General features: G+C 39.3%; 5 protein-coding genes across 5 annotated transcripts; 2 read left to right on the top strand and 3 right to left on the bottom strand.

Annotated features, from left to right (window-relative positions):
* Nucleotides 1-107: 107 nt before the first annotated feature.
* On the bottom strand, nt 108-1830 carry LOC103847153 (UPF0725 protein At1g02770). Its single transcript, XM_009124199.2, has 6 exons — nt 1516-1830; nt 1293-1430; nt 1033-1219; nt 790-890; nt 623-709; nt 108-515 (listed from the first exon to the last, which is right to left on the bottom strand). The coding sequence occupies exons 1-6, from the start codon at nt 1789-1791 to the stop codon at nt 231-233; spliced, it is 1074 nt and encodes a 357-aa protein (XP_009122447.1). The 5' UTR covers nt 1792-1830; the 3' UTR covers nt 108-230.
* A 500-nt stretch (nt 1831-2330) lies between these two features.
* Nucleotides 2331-4960, bottom strand: LOC103847151 (KRR1 small subunit processome component homolog). Its single transcript, XM_009124198.3, has 11 exons — nt 4629-4960; nt 4423-4533; nt 4264-4332; nt 3945-4001; nt 3735-3773; nt 3518-3622; nt 3347-3429; nt 3175-3256; nt 2889-3032; nt 2708-2788; nt 2331-2606 (listed from the first exon to the last, which is right to left on the bottom strand). The coding sequence occupies exons 1-11, from the start codon at nt 4905-4907 to the stop codon at nt 2484-2486; spliced, it is 1173 nt and encodes a 390-aa protein (XP_009122446.2). The 5' UTR covers nt 4908-4960; the 3' UTR covers nt 2331-2483.
* A 1145-nt stretch (nt 4961-6105) lies between these two features.
* On the bottom strand, nt 6106-7325 carry LOC103847150 (transcription factor TCP21). The gene has a single exon (XM_009124197.3). It carries the CDS (start codon nt 7084-7086, stop codon nt 6376-6378), a length of 711 nt encoding a protein of 236 aa, XP_009122445.1. The 5' UTR covers nt 7087-7325; the 3' UTR covers nt 6106-6375.
* A 669-nt stretch (nt 7326-7994) lies between these two features.
* On the top strand, nt 7995-9639 carry LOC108870099 (putative defensin-like protein 25). Its single transcript, XM_018655230.2, is given in 2 exon segments — nt 7995-8901; nt 8982-9639. Coding segments are annotated over 2 exon segments (249 nt in total). The 5' UTR covers nt 7995-8816; the 3' UTR covers nt 9146-9639.
* A 112-nt stretch (nt 9640-9751) lies between these two features.
* On the top strand, nt 9752-12962 carry LOC103847148 (putative pentatricopeptide repeat-containing protein At5g08310, mitochondrial). Its single transcript, XM_009124195.3, has 2 exons — nt 9752-12382; nt 12505-12962. The coding sequence occupies exon 1, from the start codon at nt 9770-9772 to the stop codon at nt 12233-12235; it is 2466 nt and encodes an 821-aa protein (XP_009122443.1). The 5' UTR covers nt 9752-9769; the 3' UTR covers nt 12236-12382; nt 12505-12962.
* The last annotated feature ends 9 nt before the right edge of the window (nt 12963-12971 follow it).

Genomic DNA, 12971 nt, shown 5'->3' with positions numbered 1-12971 from the left:
ATAAAAAATTGAGGGAGAAAATGAGGGGAACCATTGGAGCAAATCACAACCTCATTTTGAGTTTATATCATTTTGAGAGAAAAAATGAAGGAAACCATTGGAGGTGGTCTAATCACACACTATTTTGATACACTCATACACATATGTATATAAATAATGTCCACATACACTCTTCTTTTCAATACTTATTATGATCCACATAGCACTTAATCTGATCAACATAGTAAAGCCTAAACGGCGCCTAAGCTTTGGCGAAAACGATAATGCATTTCTTCCACACTCATAAAAGTCACATCGTCTTGTGACTTGCACAAATCACCCATGAGAGACAAGGATCCTGTTTGCTCATCAAAGACACTTTTAATGATAGCTTTGCGTTCAAGTTGCTCACCGAAACCATTCCTAGCCAATCCCTTGAAAACTATGTAGAGGACTGAACTCTTAGCCTTGAGCGGAGGCTCATCATAGGTAGTTTCTATAACCACTTTCACAATCTCCAACTTAGATAGATCCTCCTGCAAAAACAACAACAATATTTTTTTTTTTAAAGCGTCATGTTAATAAGTATCATAAAATAAGTGCATTGATATGCAAAAACAAAGGAAAAAAAAACAATACTTACATCTGAAATCCTCCGATCTTTTGTATAAACAGTAAGCTCCAGGTACAAACGAATCCAGGGATTGCTCCTCAACTTTGATATCTCCACCTGCATGATTAACAAAGACATATTTTTACACTTGTTTCTTATTTGATGATCATAAGCAAAACAGGGGAAACCATTTTTACCGAGCAAAAGCGTTCGCTAGCATCAAAAACACCATCATCTGAGGGCCAACCAGGGAATCCATAAACCGGCTGGGGTAGACAAAATCCATCGGTAGTCTCTCCTATGAATGTAAATGAGATTAATTAATACTTAAAACTCAACTTGTATATTTATAAGAAGGAAATAAAACGAAGAGAACAATGCAACACAGATCAATCACTCTTAGTTAAGAAGAACGCAAAACTTAAATCAATCTTTGTTACCTTTAATTCTAGCAGTAGTGCAAGTCGCATCCAAACGTCCATATCGGTTTTCATCCACCCGAACCTGAAAAATTTGCATGGGACGACCGGCAACTGTATCACGTGCAGCCAAGGTTATGAGGAAAGAGCAAGCACCATTGCTCTTCATGTTGAATTTGATTAGAGCATCAAGCTCAAAGTTTGTACCCTGAAAAAACAAATAAATTTTTGAATGTGATAACATATACACAATATGTATTGTTCAGATACCAAAAAAATACCTCTTTTATATTGTAGCGATGAAGACCCAATTTCGCATAACGTTTGACCAAAGGACGATAGGGATATGTAAAGGTCGAGAGACCTTGACAGCTAAAAGGCATTAATCCGGAACCACGGATGCCTTCTATGTCGAAACCCTAGAGAGAACAAAAAAAAAACATCTATAACAATCAGATCAAACTTGTAAACAGATAAAATTAAAGAGATGAAATAATTACATACATCGTTTCGTTCATTCTCCTCGTCAGATCTGGTTATCGAGAGTGACGGTTGATTGTTTTCTGATGATCGAATAAGTTGATGGAAATTTGTGATGGGCCCATCGGATTCATTCGCTCGACGCCGTAACTCATACAGCGGACGTAAATACTCATCCTTTTGTTTCTCCTCCTCGTCAAATCTGGTTGATGGTTGATTGATTTTTGACGATCCAGGAAACATCATATTATTAGGTTTGATTGCCCAAAAGTACAAGAAATAAAAACAAAAAACCCACATATATGAGGCTAAACCAAAGCAAAATAGATTCCATCGAAGTCCATAAATGACTCGATTCCATGCATTCTTTTATGGAGCAAAGGACACGTGTCCATCATGCAAAATAGATTCCATCGAAGTCAATAAATGACTCGATTCCATGCATTCTTTTATGGAGCAAAGGACACGTGTCCATCATGCGAACCACCACTGCACTTCGTCAACAAGGACATCTCCGCGGAACGAAGATCTAAGAATATCTCCAATCTCACTTCATATTTTACTCTAAAATTAAGAAAATATAATGAAAAATAGAGTAATGAACAAAAAATAAAAAAGATTACTCCATTTATTAAGTAATGCTTTTATTTTTTGTTCATCACTCAATTTTCTCAATTTTAAAGTAAAATATAAAGTGAAGTTAGAGATGCTCTAATCAGAAAAATCCCGATAAAAGAATCTCGCCGTCGACGACATCAGAATTTGAAGGCGCTATTATCTACAATTTCGGTTATAACGCTTGAGCTCCATCATCAATAAAACTATGATCAAAACCACCAAGCTACCCAGAACTATGATTCAACGCGGGAGTTCAGTTAAATCATACATCTGACAGGCGCGGATTCTTCAAAATAAGATTGAACTTGTTTGTTTTTTGTATAGTTTTTGAAGACACTGATGTGATTAAAAATACAAGCAAACATGTTTTAAGATTAATCTCTCACGGCTTTGGATTTCTTCTTGGAAGATTTATCACCAGACGCAACAGCAATGTACTCCTCTGCATTCACTTTCTCTTGCGTCTTCTTCTGCTTCTTCAACTCTTTTGTCTTGCTCTGTCAAAACCACAAATCATCAACAACAATAAACAACTCAGTTTCAATCCCCTTGATTTGAACCATTTGAACGGAGCAGCAAGATAAACAAATTTCATTACCTTTAAGGATTGTGTTAACTCGGTTAGATCTTTCTTCCCCTCCTCGTATTTGTTTGAGTTGTTGCTGCTCTGCACAGGTTCCTGCAATAACCAGTCCAAGGAGTAGTGTTAGAGACTATTAGTACAAAAAAAAACAGAGAGACATGATTCAATATTTTGTCAACAAAAACAGAAGAGCGACCTCAGGTGGGATGAACGAGGCATCTCTCATTCTTTTCTTCTCTGTACTCTTCTCTGTCTGTTTCTCTTGCTTCTCCTGCCACTTCTTCTCCGACTTCTTTTTGTCATTCAAGAAGAATTCTCCAGACTCCAATTGCTTATCAACCTGGAAAACAATCATACAACAAGGTCAAAACTATGCATTACCATAACCTGAGAAGAAAACTAAAGGATTTGCAGGAAAAATAAAACCAAAGGGTGATGGCCACGGCCACAATCATCAAAAGCTGAAACTAGAAGATTCTTGCCTTGCTAGGCGGTTGAGGAGGAGGTAATGCTGTGTATTCCTTCTTCTCCTTGCTTTTGGGCTTCTTTTGCTTAACATTACTCCTGAGAAATCAAAATATATAGATGGGCTCAAGAGTTAATGCAATGTCACCCGATTCAATGGTCAATATTAGTAAGAAAGAAGGCCCGTACTTCCTGAACTTAGGAAGAAACCTATCCCAGCTTTCCGTTGCAAGCGCTGGATCCTTTGCTAGTTCCCTTCTCATCATGAGATCCTGCATAGCCAAGTGTGGAAGCATATGAACAAATTTGACATATAGTCTAAATAGAACAAACAATAACAGAGAAACATTTCATTCACACCTTTATCTGGTATACAGGATGTATTTCATTACGCATACACTGTTCCACAACCCTTCGGACTTGTTTTAGACCTTTAAAAGAACCCATTGCGGCTACAGTACTTCCCTGTTAGATGCAGATCAACCCCAAGGAACCACGAGAATATAAAAAAACCCCAACGAGAAACTTATCAAACAAGCGAGGCACTTGCAAAAAAACACACACACACACAAATTACCTGAACTAGAATGTAACAGTCGGTTAATATCTCCATCGCCTGCAAGCAACCATAATCATTAAGCCTCTCAAACCCAAACAGAAAGTGTTCGGCAAGTATTCAGGAGTCAACATAAGAATGCAATAGAAACACACAGCTTCCTAAGCATTACACTACTAGCATCACTAAGACTATCCGTAAACAAGACTCAGAACCAGACAGATCACACACCTTCAAGGTAGAAGAATTAGGACCCACAAGCCGCTGCCTTCTTTTCACAAACCTTTCCTGGAAAAATCGTCTATATTAGGATCCGTTGACAATGCATGCCAGATGAACACTGAAAATTACACTTTTCACCACATGCTGAAGTAACTTAACAGGAAGTCGTCAAGTATTCCATGTGTATACTAGAGTTAATGCCATTCATTTTCTTCAAGATATAACAAAAAATGTAAGCTAAGCACTGAGTAACAATCCAACTCAGATATTATACTTAGTCTCTCGCATCTATCGTAACAATCCCTGAAACTAAGATCGACCTTTGTACCTTATTCCGAACCAAGCTTCCAATCTTGATGATATCACATTGCACTTCATCTTCCAGAATCTTGATTGCCTGTTAATGTAAAATTAAGAAAAAATCCATTAAGAAGCTTAATCAAATCGATTCTAGCTAAGCTCATGAAGTGAAGCACAAGAAAATTACCTGAGGAGCAGGAACACTTCTCGAAAGAAGCTTAATCAAATCCCTAGCTTTAACAATGATATACGGATCTCTCGTCTTCCTCGTCGTCGAAACAGTCATAGAACCTTCAACCTACCATCACAATCACCAAATCCCCAAACCGATTAAACGAAAAAAAAACCTAGAAAATGGCCAAATCAAAAACAACGAAAAGAAAATTAATTCACCAGGTTGAGTTTGCAAGCGACGCCGTATTGCTTGAGAGCGGATTCGATCGTGGGCCAAGAGTCCTGAAGATACTTCTCTCTGTACTGAGGAAAGAGCGTGGAGAATGAGCTGACTTCGAGCATGCCCGTCGGATTCCACGCCGGATCGAACTTCTCGACTTTCCAACGGTCGATGTTTGGGTCGTCGTCCCACGGCTTCAGCTTGTCGTGTTTACCTTTGTGTCTCGGCTTCTTCTCCAGGCTCTGGTTCTCGTGCTGAAGCTCCTCCACATCCGCCATTGACGCTGTTATCAGTTAGAACTCTCTAGAGACGCGGCGAGGCAAAAGGCTGTGATTTATAGTAGGGTTTGTCGGGGAAAAATAATAATTTAATGGGATGAATACGAAATTAAACCGGGCCGAATTGAACCGGATTGCTTTTTGCGCGGTAAGTGGTAGTTAGCGGTTATTTTATCCCAAAGTTGCTAGACCGGAGTATCTAAAACTTTTATAACTAGTTCAAAATTCAAATGTTTGGTTTAGCCCTGCGATTTCAGTTTTCAGAAACCGAACCGTCGGTTTTCAGTAAACTGAAATTTTGAAAACTAATTTTAAAATTTACCGAAATAAATTTTGATTTAATTCGATTGGATTTGGTTATCAGTTATTTTCAGTTTCATTTTTATTTTCGAAAATAACCAATTTTTTTTGTTTTCAGTATAATTTTCTAAAATTTTGGATATTTTAGCTTGAACTTGGTTATTTCGGTAAAATTAAGTTTTTTCGATTAACTCCTGTTCGATTTTTTTGTTACTTTCGGTTATTTCCCAATTATTTTGGGGGTTTTCAGTTTTTAATCTACGTATTTGGAAAATTGAAAACCGAACCAAAAACCAAATTATTTCCAAAATCCTACCAAACTAAGCTTTAACCAAACCGAAAACCGAAAAAGTGCATTCGGTTCGGCTGGTCCGGACAAGAACCGAAGGGCTAGTTTGGTCTACAGAAGGAACTCTCTGCGCATACTCCACATACTGTCTCCCAAAAAACTGCTTCAAGTAATGTTCTTTAAGGTATTCTCTCTGTAAAGAACCGCCATACCACAATCTGCCAAAACGGGATTACACTGCATCACCTGCGTTCCCACAGACCAAATGAGAAACCCCGCGGATGCCTCACGACTTGATACACCCCTTCCGTCCCGAGCTTATGATGCTCCTTCCGTCGAATGGGTGAAGGATCTACCTGTTGTGATTATCGTGGTTTTGCGAATGATTTCACCGAGAATAATCATCATTACAAGTTGCTCATCCACCAGTGTTGTTTCACCCCCCGGAAACAGAACAATCTCTATTATGTACTCTTATCTTCTTTTGTTCGAGTAATATTTGATTTTTTCTTTTGTTTTCTTATCTTCGAATATCATTCATATAAGTCACGAGACACATTCAAAATTACACTGACTAATTCAATATTCAATAGTACCGGTGGGCTCAACTTCACTGAAACTAGAACCATAAAAGTAATCACGCACAAACCGTACAAAGAGCCTTTTGTTGCTCTTCTTTATGGCGTTTTTTTAGTAAACAACAGTAAATCAATCCATCTCACTGTCACTCTCTTAAACAAATTCTGAGACCAAATATTCTTAATCCCTAATCGAACAAATAATAATAACCTTTAAATTAACTAAAGCAGGAGCACAAAGAACACAAAAGTAGGACATGAAACACACGAGTTTTCTATACATACCCAAATGGAACCTTTTTCAACGTGAGTTATCCTCCTCCTCCCTCCGACCCGACCCGGTATTCCCACCCGACAAAGAAGCAAGCAAGTTGAGATGATGACCCGGAAGATAGTTCCCAACTCTAGCTGCCGAAGCCTCACCCATTGCAGCTGCAGCAGAAGCTTCCTGTTGCTGTTGTTGCTGGTGTCGGACGAAGAGTGTAGCTGGCTGTTGCTGCTGCTGTGTAAACAACATCTCCGGCGGAGCTCCGGCGGCAAAGCTCCACACTTGTCCGAAATCATTCCTCGCCGGAACCGCCCAGAACCCACCACCACCAGAAGCCCCCATCGTGTGTCCAACCGATAATTCACCACCTCCGGCGCCGGACTCTCCCTCCTCCGCCCGCACGACGCGCTTTCCTAGCGTGAACGGGGAAGAAGTGGAGAGAGAAGCGGTGGAGAAACTCGCCGGAGTTGTGCCTGTTCCCGTGGCGGCTATGATAGAAGGCTCGGCTTGACGGAGGAGCCACTCGATGGTCTGGCCGTCGGATTTGTGACCTAGCTCCCTCGTCAGCTGGAAAACTCGAGCTGCGCATATGATAGGCATGCGAATCCGCCGCCCTCTCCCGTCGACTTTGCTGTGTCGGTCCTTAGCCGGTGGTTTCTTCACGGCGTTAAGAGTTCCTTTGTTAGCTGCTGACGTGTGCTCGACTATGGCGCCGTTAGTCACTGTCCCGTCGTCGTTCGACATGGAGTGTCGGTGGATTTGGGAGTTCAGTTATGTGGGGAATAAGAATTAAGAGGAGGGGCGAGAAGAAGAATGGTTTAGAGAGGAAGCTGGTGGAGACAGGAAGGAGGGGGCACATGGTTGTGTGGGTCCCACACAGCTCACTTGTGCTAGGGTTTTTAAAATTCTTTGTCCGTATGGGTTTGAGCTCACGCGCTTGACTCTGGTGTTGACTCCAGCGTGTGGACCATGGTACGGCAAGAGAATTAAAGTTTTTAGGTTTAGAATGTGGGTCCCATCTACGTCACGAAGCTTAATCACGAGTACTTAAGGGTCATTAGGTGACAATTACGTACTTTCTGATGGTAATTACTGTTCAGGATTTTTACAACCAGTCTCTGATCCGGAGATCCCACATATCATTGCATATTTGAATAGTTAATAATCATATCATTCGTATAACCATCACGGAATATTAAAATAACAATTCCATTTGGAGCGTGACTACAAAAGAAAAGTAGTCGTGTCCACCTGGAGGAGATACCCCCGATTGTGATATGTCGTTGCATCGAGATCTTTTAATATGTCACGACAGTAATTTCTCTACTTTCTTTATGATTTATCATTAATGGACCAAAGATTTCTCTATCATGCACATTATATATTATACTATCATCTTAATATTTGTTATGATTATGAAGCCCTTTTATCAAAAAGAAGAAGAAGAAGTTATGATCATACAGCCATATAACGAGTTAATTATTGGTAAATGTCTCTCTGTTACATGGCCATACAATCAGGATGTATTGATTCAATATTATGATCTTACAAGTTGTCAATATTCATCAATAATTGCTAATGATCACCCAATTACTAAAAGTGAACACTATTTATTTACTAGGCGTACGAATCATTTGACATTTGTCAAATGTGTTAAACAGCTGGAGCCCATTCTCATTTAAAAAGTAACTATTATAGGTGGTGGACAAAAATACAAGAAAGTAACGCTTCTGCCAAAAGAGAATCAACTCGTGTTTCATACACAAATTTTTTCTAACTCTTCTATTGGTTTCACTCGTAGATAGATGCCTTCTTAGATTTTCTCTGTTTACTCCTCCAATCAGAATATAATACATGTCATCTCGTGTTTAAGATCAGAGGATCGCTTTATCTTGTGCCTTTGCTGAGAATTTGTCTAGCTTTGCCAGGGCCTTAATTACTTTAACTGAGCCCAATCGATCAAATTAAGATGAAAAATGAATACTGGGCCTTCAGAAATAAGAAGATCACATATTTTTCAAATAAGAATATATTTAGTCGAGAACAAACTTACTAATAATAAGTTAATAACTAACTTAGGATGGTCTTCTTTGTTATAGCCAGTAACAAGTAACAGTGTTTGAATAGCCCTTGACAATATATTTAGTCGAGAACAAACTTACTAATAATAACTAACTTGGGATGGTCTTCTTTGTTATCGCCAGTAACAAGTAACAGTGTTTGAATAGCCCTTTGACAATATACAACGTTACAATGTAACTGTCAAAAAGAATTATCCGAAAATATAATTATTATTTTTTGAACACTCCGAAAATAGAATATATATAACAAAAAGAACTAAAGAATAGTTAGTTTTCATCAGCAGACATCAACTAAATGCATGATCTATTCAGTATAAATAAGAGCAATGTAGATAATTTAATAAAATATAAACAAGCTTGAACACTATTACAAATCTAGAACGAAGTTTAAGAATGGCCAATATGAAAGTTTTTTCGTTTGCATTGCTCCTCGTCCTCGTCTTCGCCATTGGTACGTCGTCTTTGTATTATAATTAAGGTTTGTCGACCCAAACAAAACGTTATAGATAACTTATGTGTGTGATGTGTAATTGGCAGATGTTGAAGGACATGGGTTAGAAGCAGGTGCTTCGTTGTGTTGCAACACTCACCCGAAATTTGGAAAGTGCAACCCGAGCCATGACAAAGAGAGATGCAACCGTTGGTGTCTCAGTGGATGTGCCAATGAAAAAGGCGGTTACTGCAAACCTAGCAACGGAGGACAATGCCATTGTTATTGTTAAAGAGTCACAAAAGATGGAAGATATGCATATGCGTTTAACTGTTACTAATGTTTATGTTGCGGTATTGCATACGTTTGTATGATTATATGAACATGTGTTATTTGAATGATGAATGGATAAATAGCTAAAAAGCTTTTAATTATTTTATGTTTACTCCAACCAATTAAAAAAGAACACGCGTAAGAGTCATAAGAGCACACTTTTGTTACATTTCCCTTGAAATAATAAAAAAAATTATTTTCGACTTATTTATACTAGAGACACACAGCCAATTAGATATAAAATAAGAATACTCATTTCTAGTGTATTTTACTCTTTTTTAAAAAAATAGGGAAAATTTGAAATTAAAACAGAGTTTACTCTAATATAAATTTTAAAAAATAATATATTTAATATATAGAGTAAAAATATAAATTATTATTTCCTTTCGAAAATATAGAGAAAAAATTAATTTAAGAGGAAAATTAGAAATGAAATATATTTAAAAAAAAAAACAAGAGAATGCTGACTTTTGTCAACTCAAAATCACGTTTGCGAAATTCGCGTTTGCAATAATATTTGCCAAAAACAAAACACAACCTTCAGGTGCCAAAAGTGTTTTTTGGGTCCGATCTTTATTCTCCAATGGCCTTCTCGAGAACCGCTCTTCTCTACCATCGATTCTCCAGACAACACCAACTCCACAGACCATTCACCACGAAACCAGACAACAACACATTCCTCCATCCCAACCAATCCGAACTCGCCCAAAACCTAATCACAATCTTCACAACAAGACAACCTTTCTCCCCCTCCGACCCCGACCTGCTCCGTCTCGCCCCCGAGCTCAACACCAAGATAGTAGAAACCGTCTTGAACGGAATCACAAGATGGGCCTCGGCTCATCTCTTCTTCAACTGGGCTTCGCAACAGCAAGGCTACCGAAACGATATGTACGCTTATAACGCCATGGCTTCTATCCTATCACGTGCTCGACAAAATGCCTCACTGAAAGCTTTGGTTGAAGACGTTATAAACTCTCGCTGTTTCATGACTCCAGGAGGGTTAGGGTTTTTGATTAGGTGTTTGGGTAATGCTGGGCTTGTGGAAGAAGCAAGTTTTGTTTTTGATCGAGCTAGAGAGATGGGTCTTTGCGTCCCCAATGTTTATACTTATAACTGTTTGTTGGAAGCGGTTTCTAAGTCGAGTTTGAGTTCGGTTGAGTTGGTTGAGGAGAAGCTTGAGGAGATGAGGCGTTGCGGGTTTGATTTCGATAAGTATACGCTCACGCCAGTTTTAAAGGTTTACTGCAACGCTGGAGAGTTTGAGAGAGCGTTGAGTGTTTTCAATGAGATAATTAGTAGAGGCTGGCTTGATGAGCATATCTCAACGGTTTTGGTTGTGTCGTTTTGTAAGTGGGGGAAGGTGGATAAGGCTTTTGAGTTGGTTGAGATGCTGGAAGAGCGTGGGATCAGGTTGAATTACAAGACGTGTTGTGTTTTGATTCATGGGTTTGTGAAGGAGTCTAGGGTTGATAAAGGGGTTGAGTTGTTTGAGAAGATGCGTGGGATGGGTATGGAAGCTGATATCGCGTTGTATGATGTGTTGATAGGAGAATTGTGCAAGGTTAAAGATCTTGAGAGGGCTCTGAGTTTGTACTTGGAGATGAAGAAGTCGGGAGTTAGGCCTGATAGAGGTGTACTTGGGAAGCTAATACGTTCGTTTTCTGAAGAAAGTGAGTTAAGTCGGATCACGAAAGTGATTGTTGGAGATATAGACACGAAAACTGTGATGCTTTTATACAAGACTTTGTTGGAAGGGTTTATTCGGAATGGTTTGGTGAATGATGCTTACAGTTTTGTTCAGAGCCTCATGGGAAATCATGAGTCTGAGATTGTTCAGCTTCTAAAGGATCACAATAAAGCAATTCTCCCAGATTCTGATACTCTTAGCAGTGTTATTGACTGCTTGGTGAAAGCTAATAAGATAGATATGGCAATGAGCTTGTCACATGTTATTGTTCAGAACGGCCTTACTCCAAGTCTTATGATGTACAACAACATCATTGAGGGGTTGTGTAAAGAAGGAAGGTCAGAAGAAAGCTTGAAACTGTTGGGGGAAATGAAGGAACCAAGTCAATTCACACTTAACTGTATTTATGGTTGCTTGGCTGAGCGGTGCGATGTTGAAGAAGCAGTCGAGCTACTGAAAAAGATGCGTTTTTATGGATTTGAGCCGTGGATAAAGCATTCAACCTTACTTGTGAAAAAGCTCTGTGAGAATGGGAGAGCCGTTGATGCTTGCAAGTACCTTGATGACGTGGCTGGAGAAGGTTTCTTTAATCACATGGTTGCCTATACCGCTGCAATTGACGGTCTCGTAAAAAACGAGGGAGTGGACAGAGGTTTGGAGTTATTCCGAGACATATGTGCCAGTGGTCATTCCCCTGATGTGATTGCGTACAATGTAATGATAAAAGCTCTGTGTAAAGGATCTCGAACTACTGAAGCTGATGACTTGTTTAACGAAATGGTATCAAAAGGACTAAGACCTTCTGTTGCTACTTATAACAGTATGATAGATGGATGGTGCAAGGAAGGTGAGATTGATCGAGCCATGTCTTGTATTGCGAGGATGTATGAGGATGAGAAAGACCCTGATGTCATTACCTACACTAGCTTAATCCATGGGCTGTGCGTCAGTGGAAGGCCTAGTGAAGCAATCTCTCGTTGGAATGACATGAAGAGCAGAGATTGCTCTCCGAATGTAATTACCTTCATGGCGCTTGTTCAAGGTCTTTGCAAGTGTAGCTGGTCAAGTGAAGCTTTGGTTTATTTTCGTGAGATGGAAGAAAAGGAAATGGAGCCTGATTCAGCTGTTTACTTATCGCTCATAAGCTCTTTTCTGTCGAGTGGAAACATCAGTGCCGGGTTTGAGATATTCAGAGAAATGGTTTGTAAAGGAAGGTTTCCGATTTTAGTAGATAGGAACTACCTGCTTGCTGTTGATGCTACAGATAAGTTTGTGGAAGACTATAGGACATCGTGTTATCTTACAGGTCTAGTTAAAGACGGCAGATTGCCTATTGTAGCTGCTGTAAGTAGAAAGTGAAGTTAACGCTTCGAATTGAAAGAGGGGAGGCTTATTAAGATTGGTTGCAGAGCTTTTCAGCTAGTGGTTTGGTAAAAGCTCAGTTTTGAAATACTTCCTTGTTGCTAAACCTTGGTCTGATGCCGTAGACCCAGCTTGTCTTACAAGGTATTTACTCTGAACCAAGAGTTTCTCTTATCTTCATAATGATATGCACATACATGTGAAAAGGATGAAAATAGTTGCGAGGGATAAATGTGTATCATTAATAAAAAGGCTAATGTTGACAGGCGCAGAGGTGAACTGTATGGATCAGTATTTCAATGTTGGGTGCTTTGCTTAACGGGTGTATTAACCATGGAAACTTGGAGCTAGCTGTAGAGTTGCAACCGCATAATGATGGACGATGTGTCGGGCTAGCAAACGTTTATGTGATCAACAAGCGTTTTGGCGCGGCTTGGTCAATGAGAGAAGCAATGGAGAAGAACGGAGTGAAGAAGATTGCAGTAAACAGTATCATTGAATTGAATAGAAAACCACATAGATTCATAGCTCATGACAAAACACATTTTTGACTCGGAGGAGATCTATGCAGCGTTACATCTGGGTGGTACTTGGATAGATCCCAATGTTGACAATGACTGCGGTTAATTATTATTATGTTTGTTCTTGATCATATGCTACAGCACTATGAAAATAGCCAGACAGTGGACTTCTGATTATTTGGGTCTAAGTAAAATTAGAGAAACATTGCTCC

This window comes from Brassica rapa, chromosome A10, assembly GCF_000309985.2.
Source record: "Brassica rapa cultivar Chiifu-401-42 chromosome A10, CAAS_Brap_v3.01, whole genome shotgun sequence".
NCBI lineage: Eukaryota > Viridiplantae > Streptophyta > Magnoliopsida > Brassicales > Brassicaceae > Brassica > Brassica rapa.
The sequence above is the reverse complement of the archived record's forward strand: the minus strand, read 5'-3'. Positions and strand labels throughout refer to the sequence as shown.

Excerpts from the sequence above, each read along its gene's own strand:
- LOC103847153 (XM_009124199.2), bottom strand. The coding sequence starts at position 1,791 with ATGTGGGTTTTTTGTTTTTATTTCTTGTACTTTTGGGCAATCAAACCT. Across the intron at positions 1,431-1,515 it reads AGGAGAATGAACGAAACGAT|GGTTTCGACATAGAAGGCAT; the intron begins GTATGTAATTAT and ends TGTTCTCTCTAG. Across the intron at positions 710-789 it reads CTAGCGAACGCTTTTGCTCG|GTGGAGATATCAAAGTTGAG; the intron begins GTAAAAATGGTT and ends TTAATCATGCAG.
- LOC103847151 (XM_009124198.3), bottom strand. The coding sequence starts at position 4,907 with ATGGCGGATGTGGAGGAGCTTCAGCACGAGAACCAGAGCCTGGAGAAG. Across the intron at positions 3,623-3,734 it reads ACTGTTACATTCTAGTTCAG|GGAAGTACTGTAGCCGCAAT; the intron begins GTAATTTGTGTG and ends TGCATCTAACAG. Across the intron at positions 2,607-2,707 it reads AGTTAACACAATCCTTAAAG|AGCAAGACAAAAGAGTTGAA; the intron begins GTAATGAAATTT and ends TGGTTTTGACAG.
- LOC103847150 (XM_009124197.3), bottom strand. The coding sequence starts at position 7,086 with ATGTCGAACGACGACGGGACAGTGACTAACGGCGCCATAGTCGAGCAC.
- LOC103847148 (XM_009124195.3), top strand. The coding sequence starts at position 9,770 with ATGGCCTTCTCGAGAACCGCTCTTCTCTACCATCGATTCTCCAGACAA.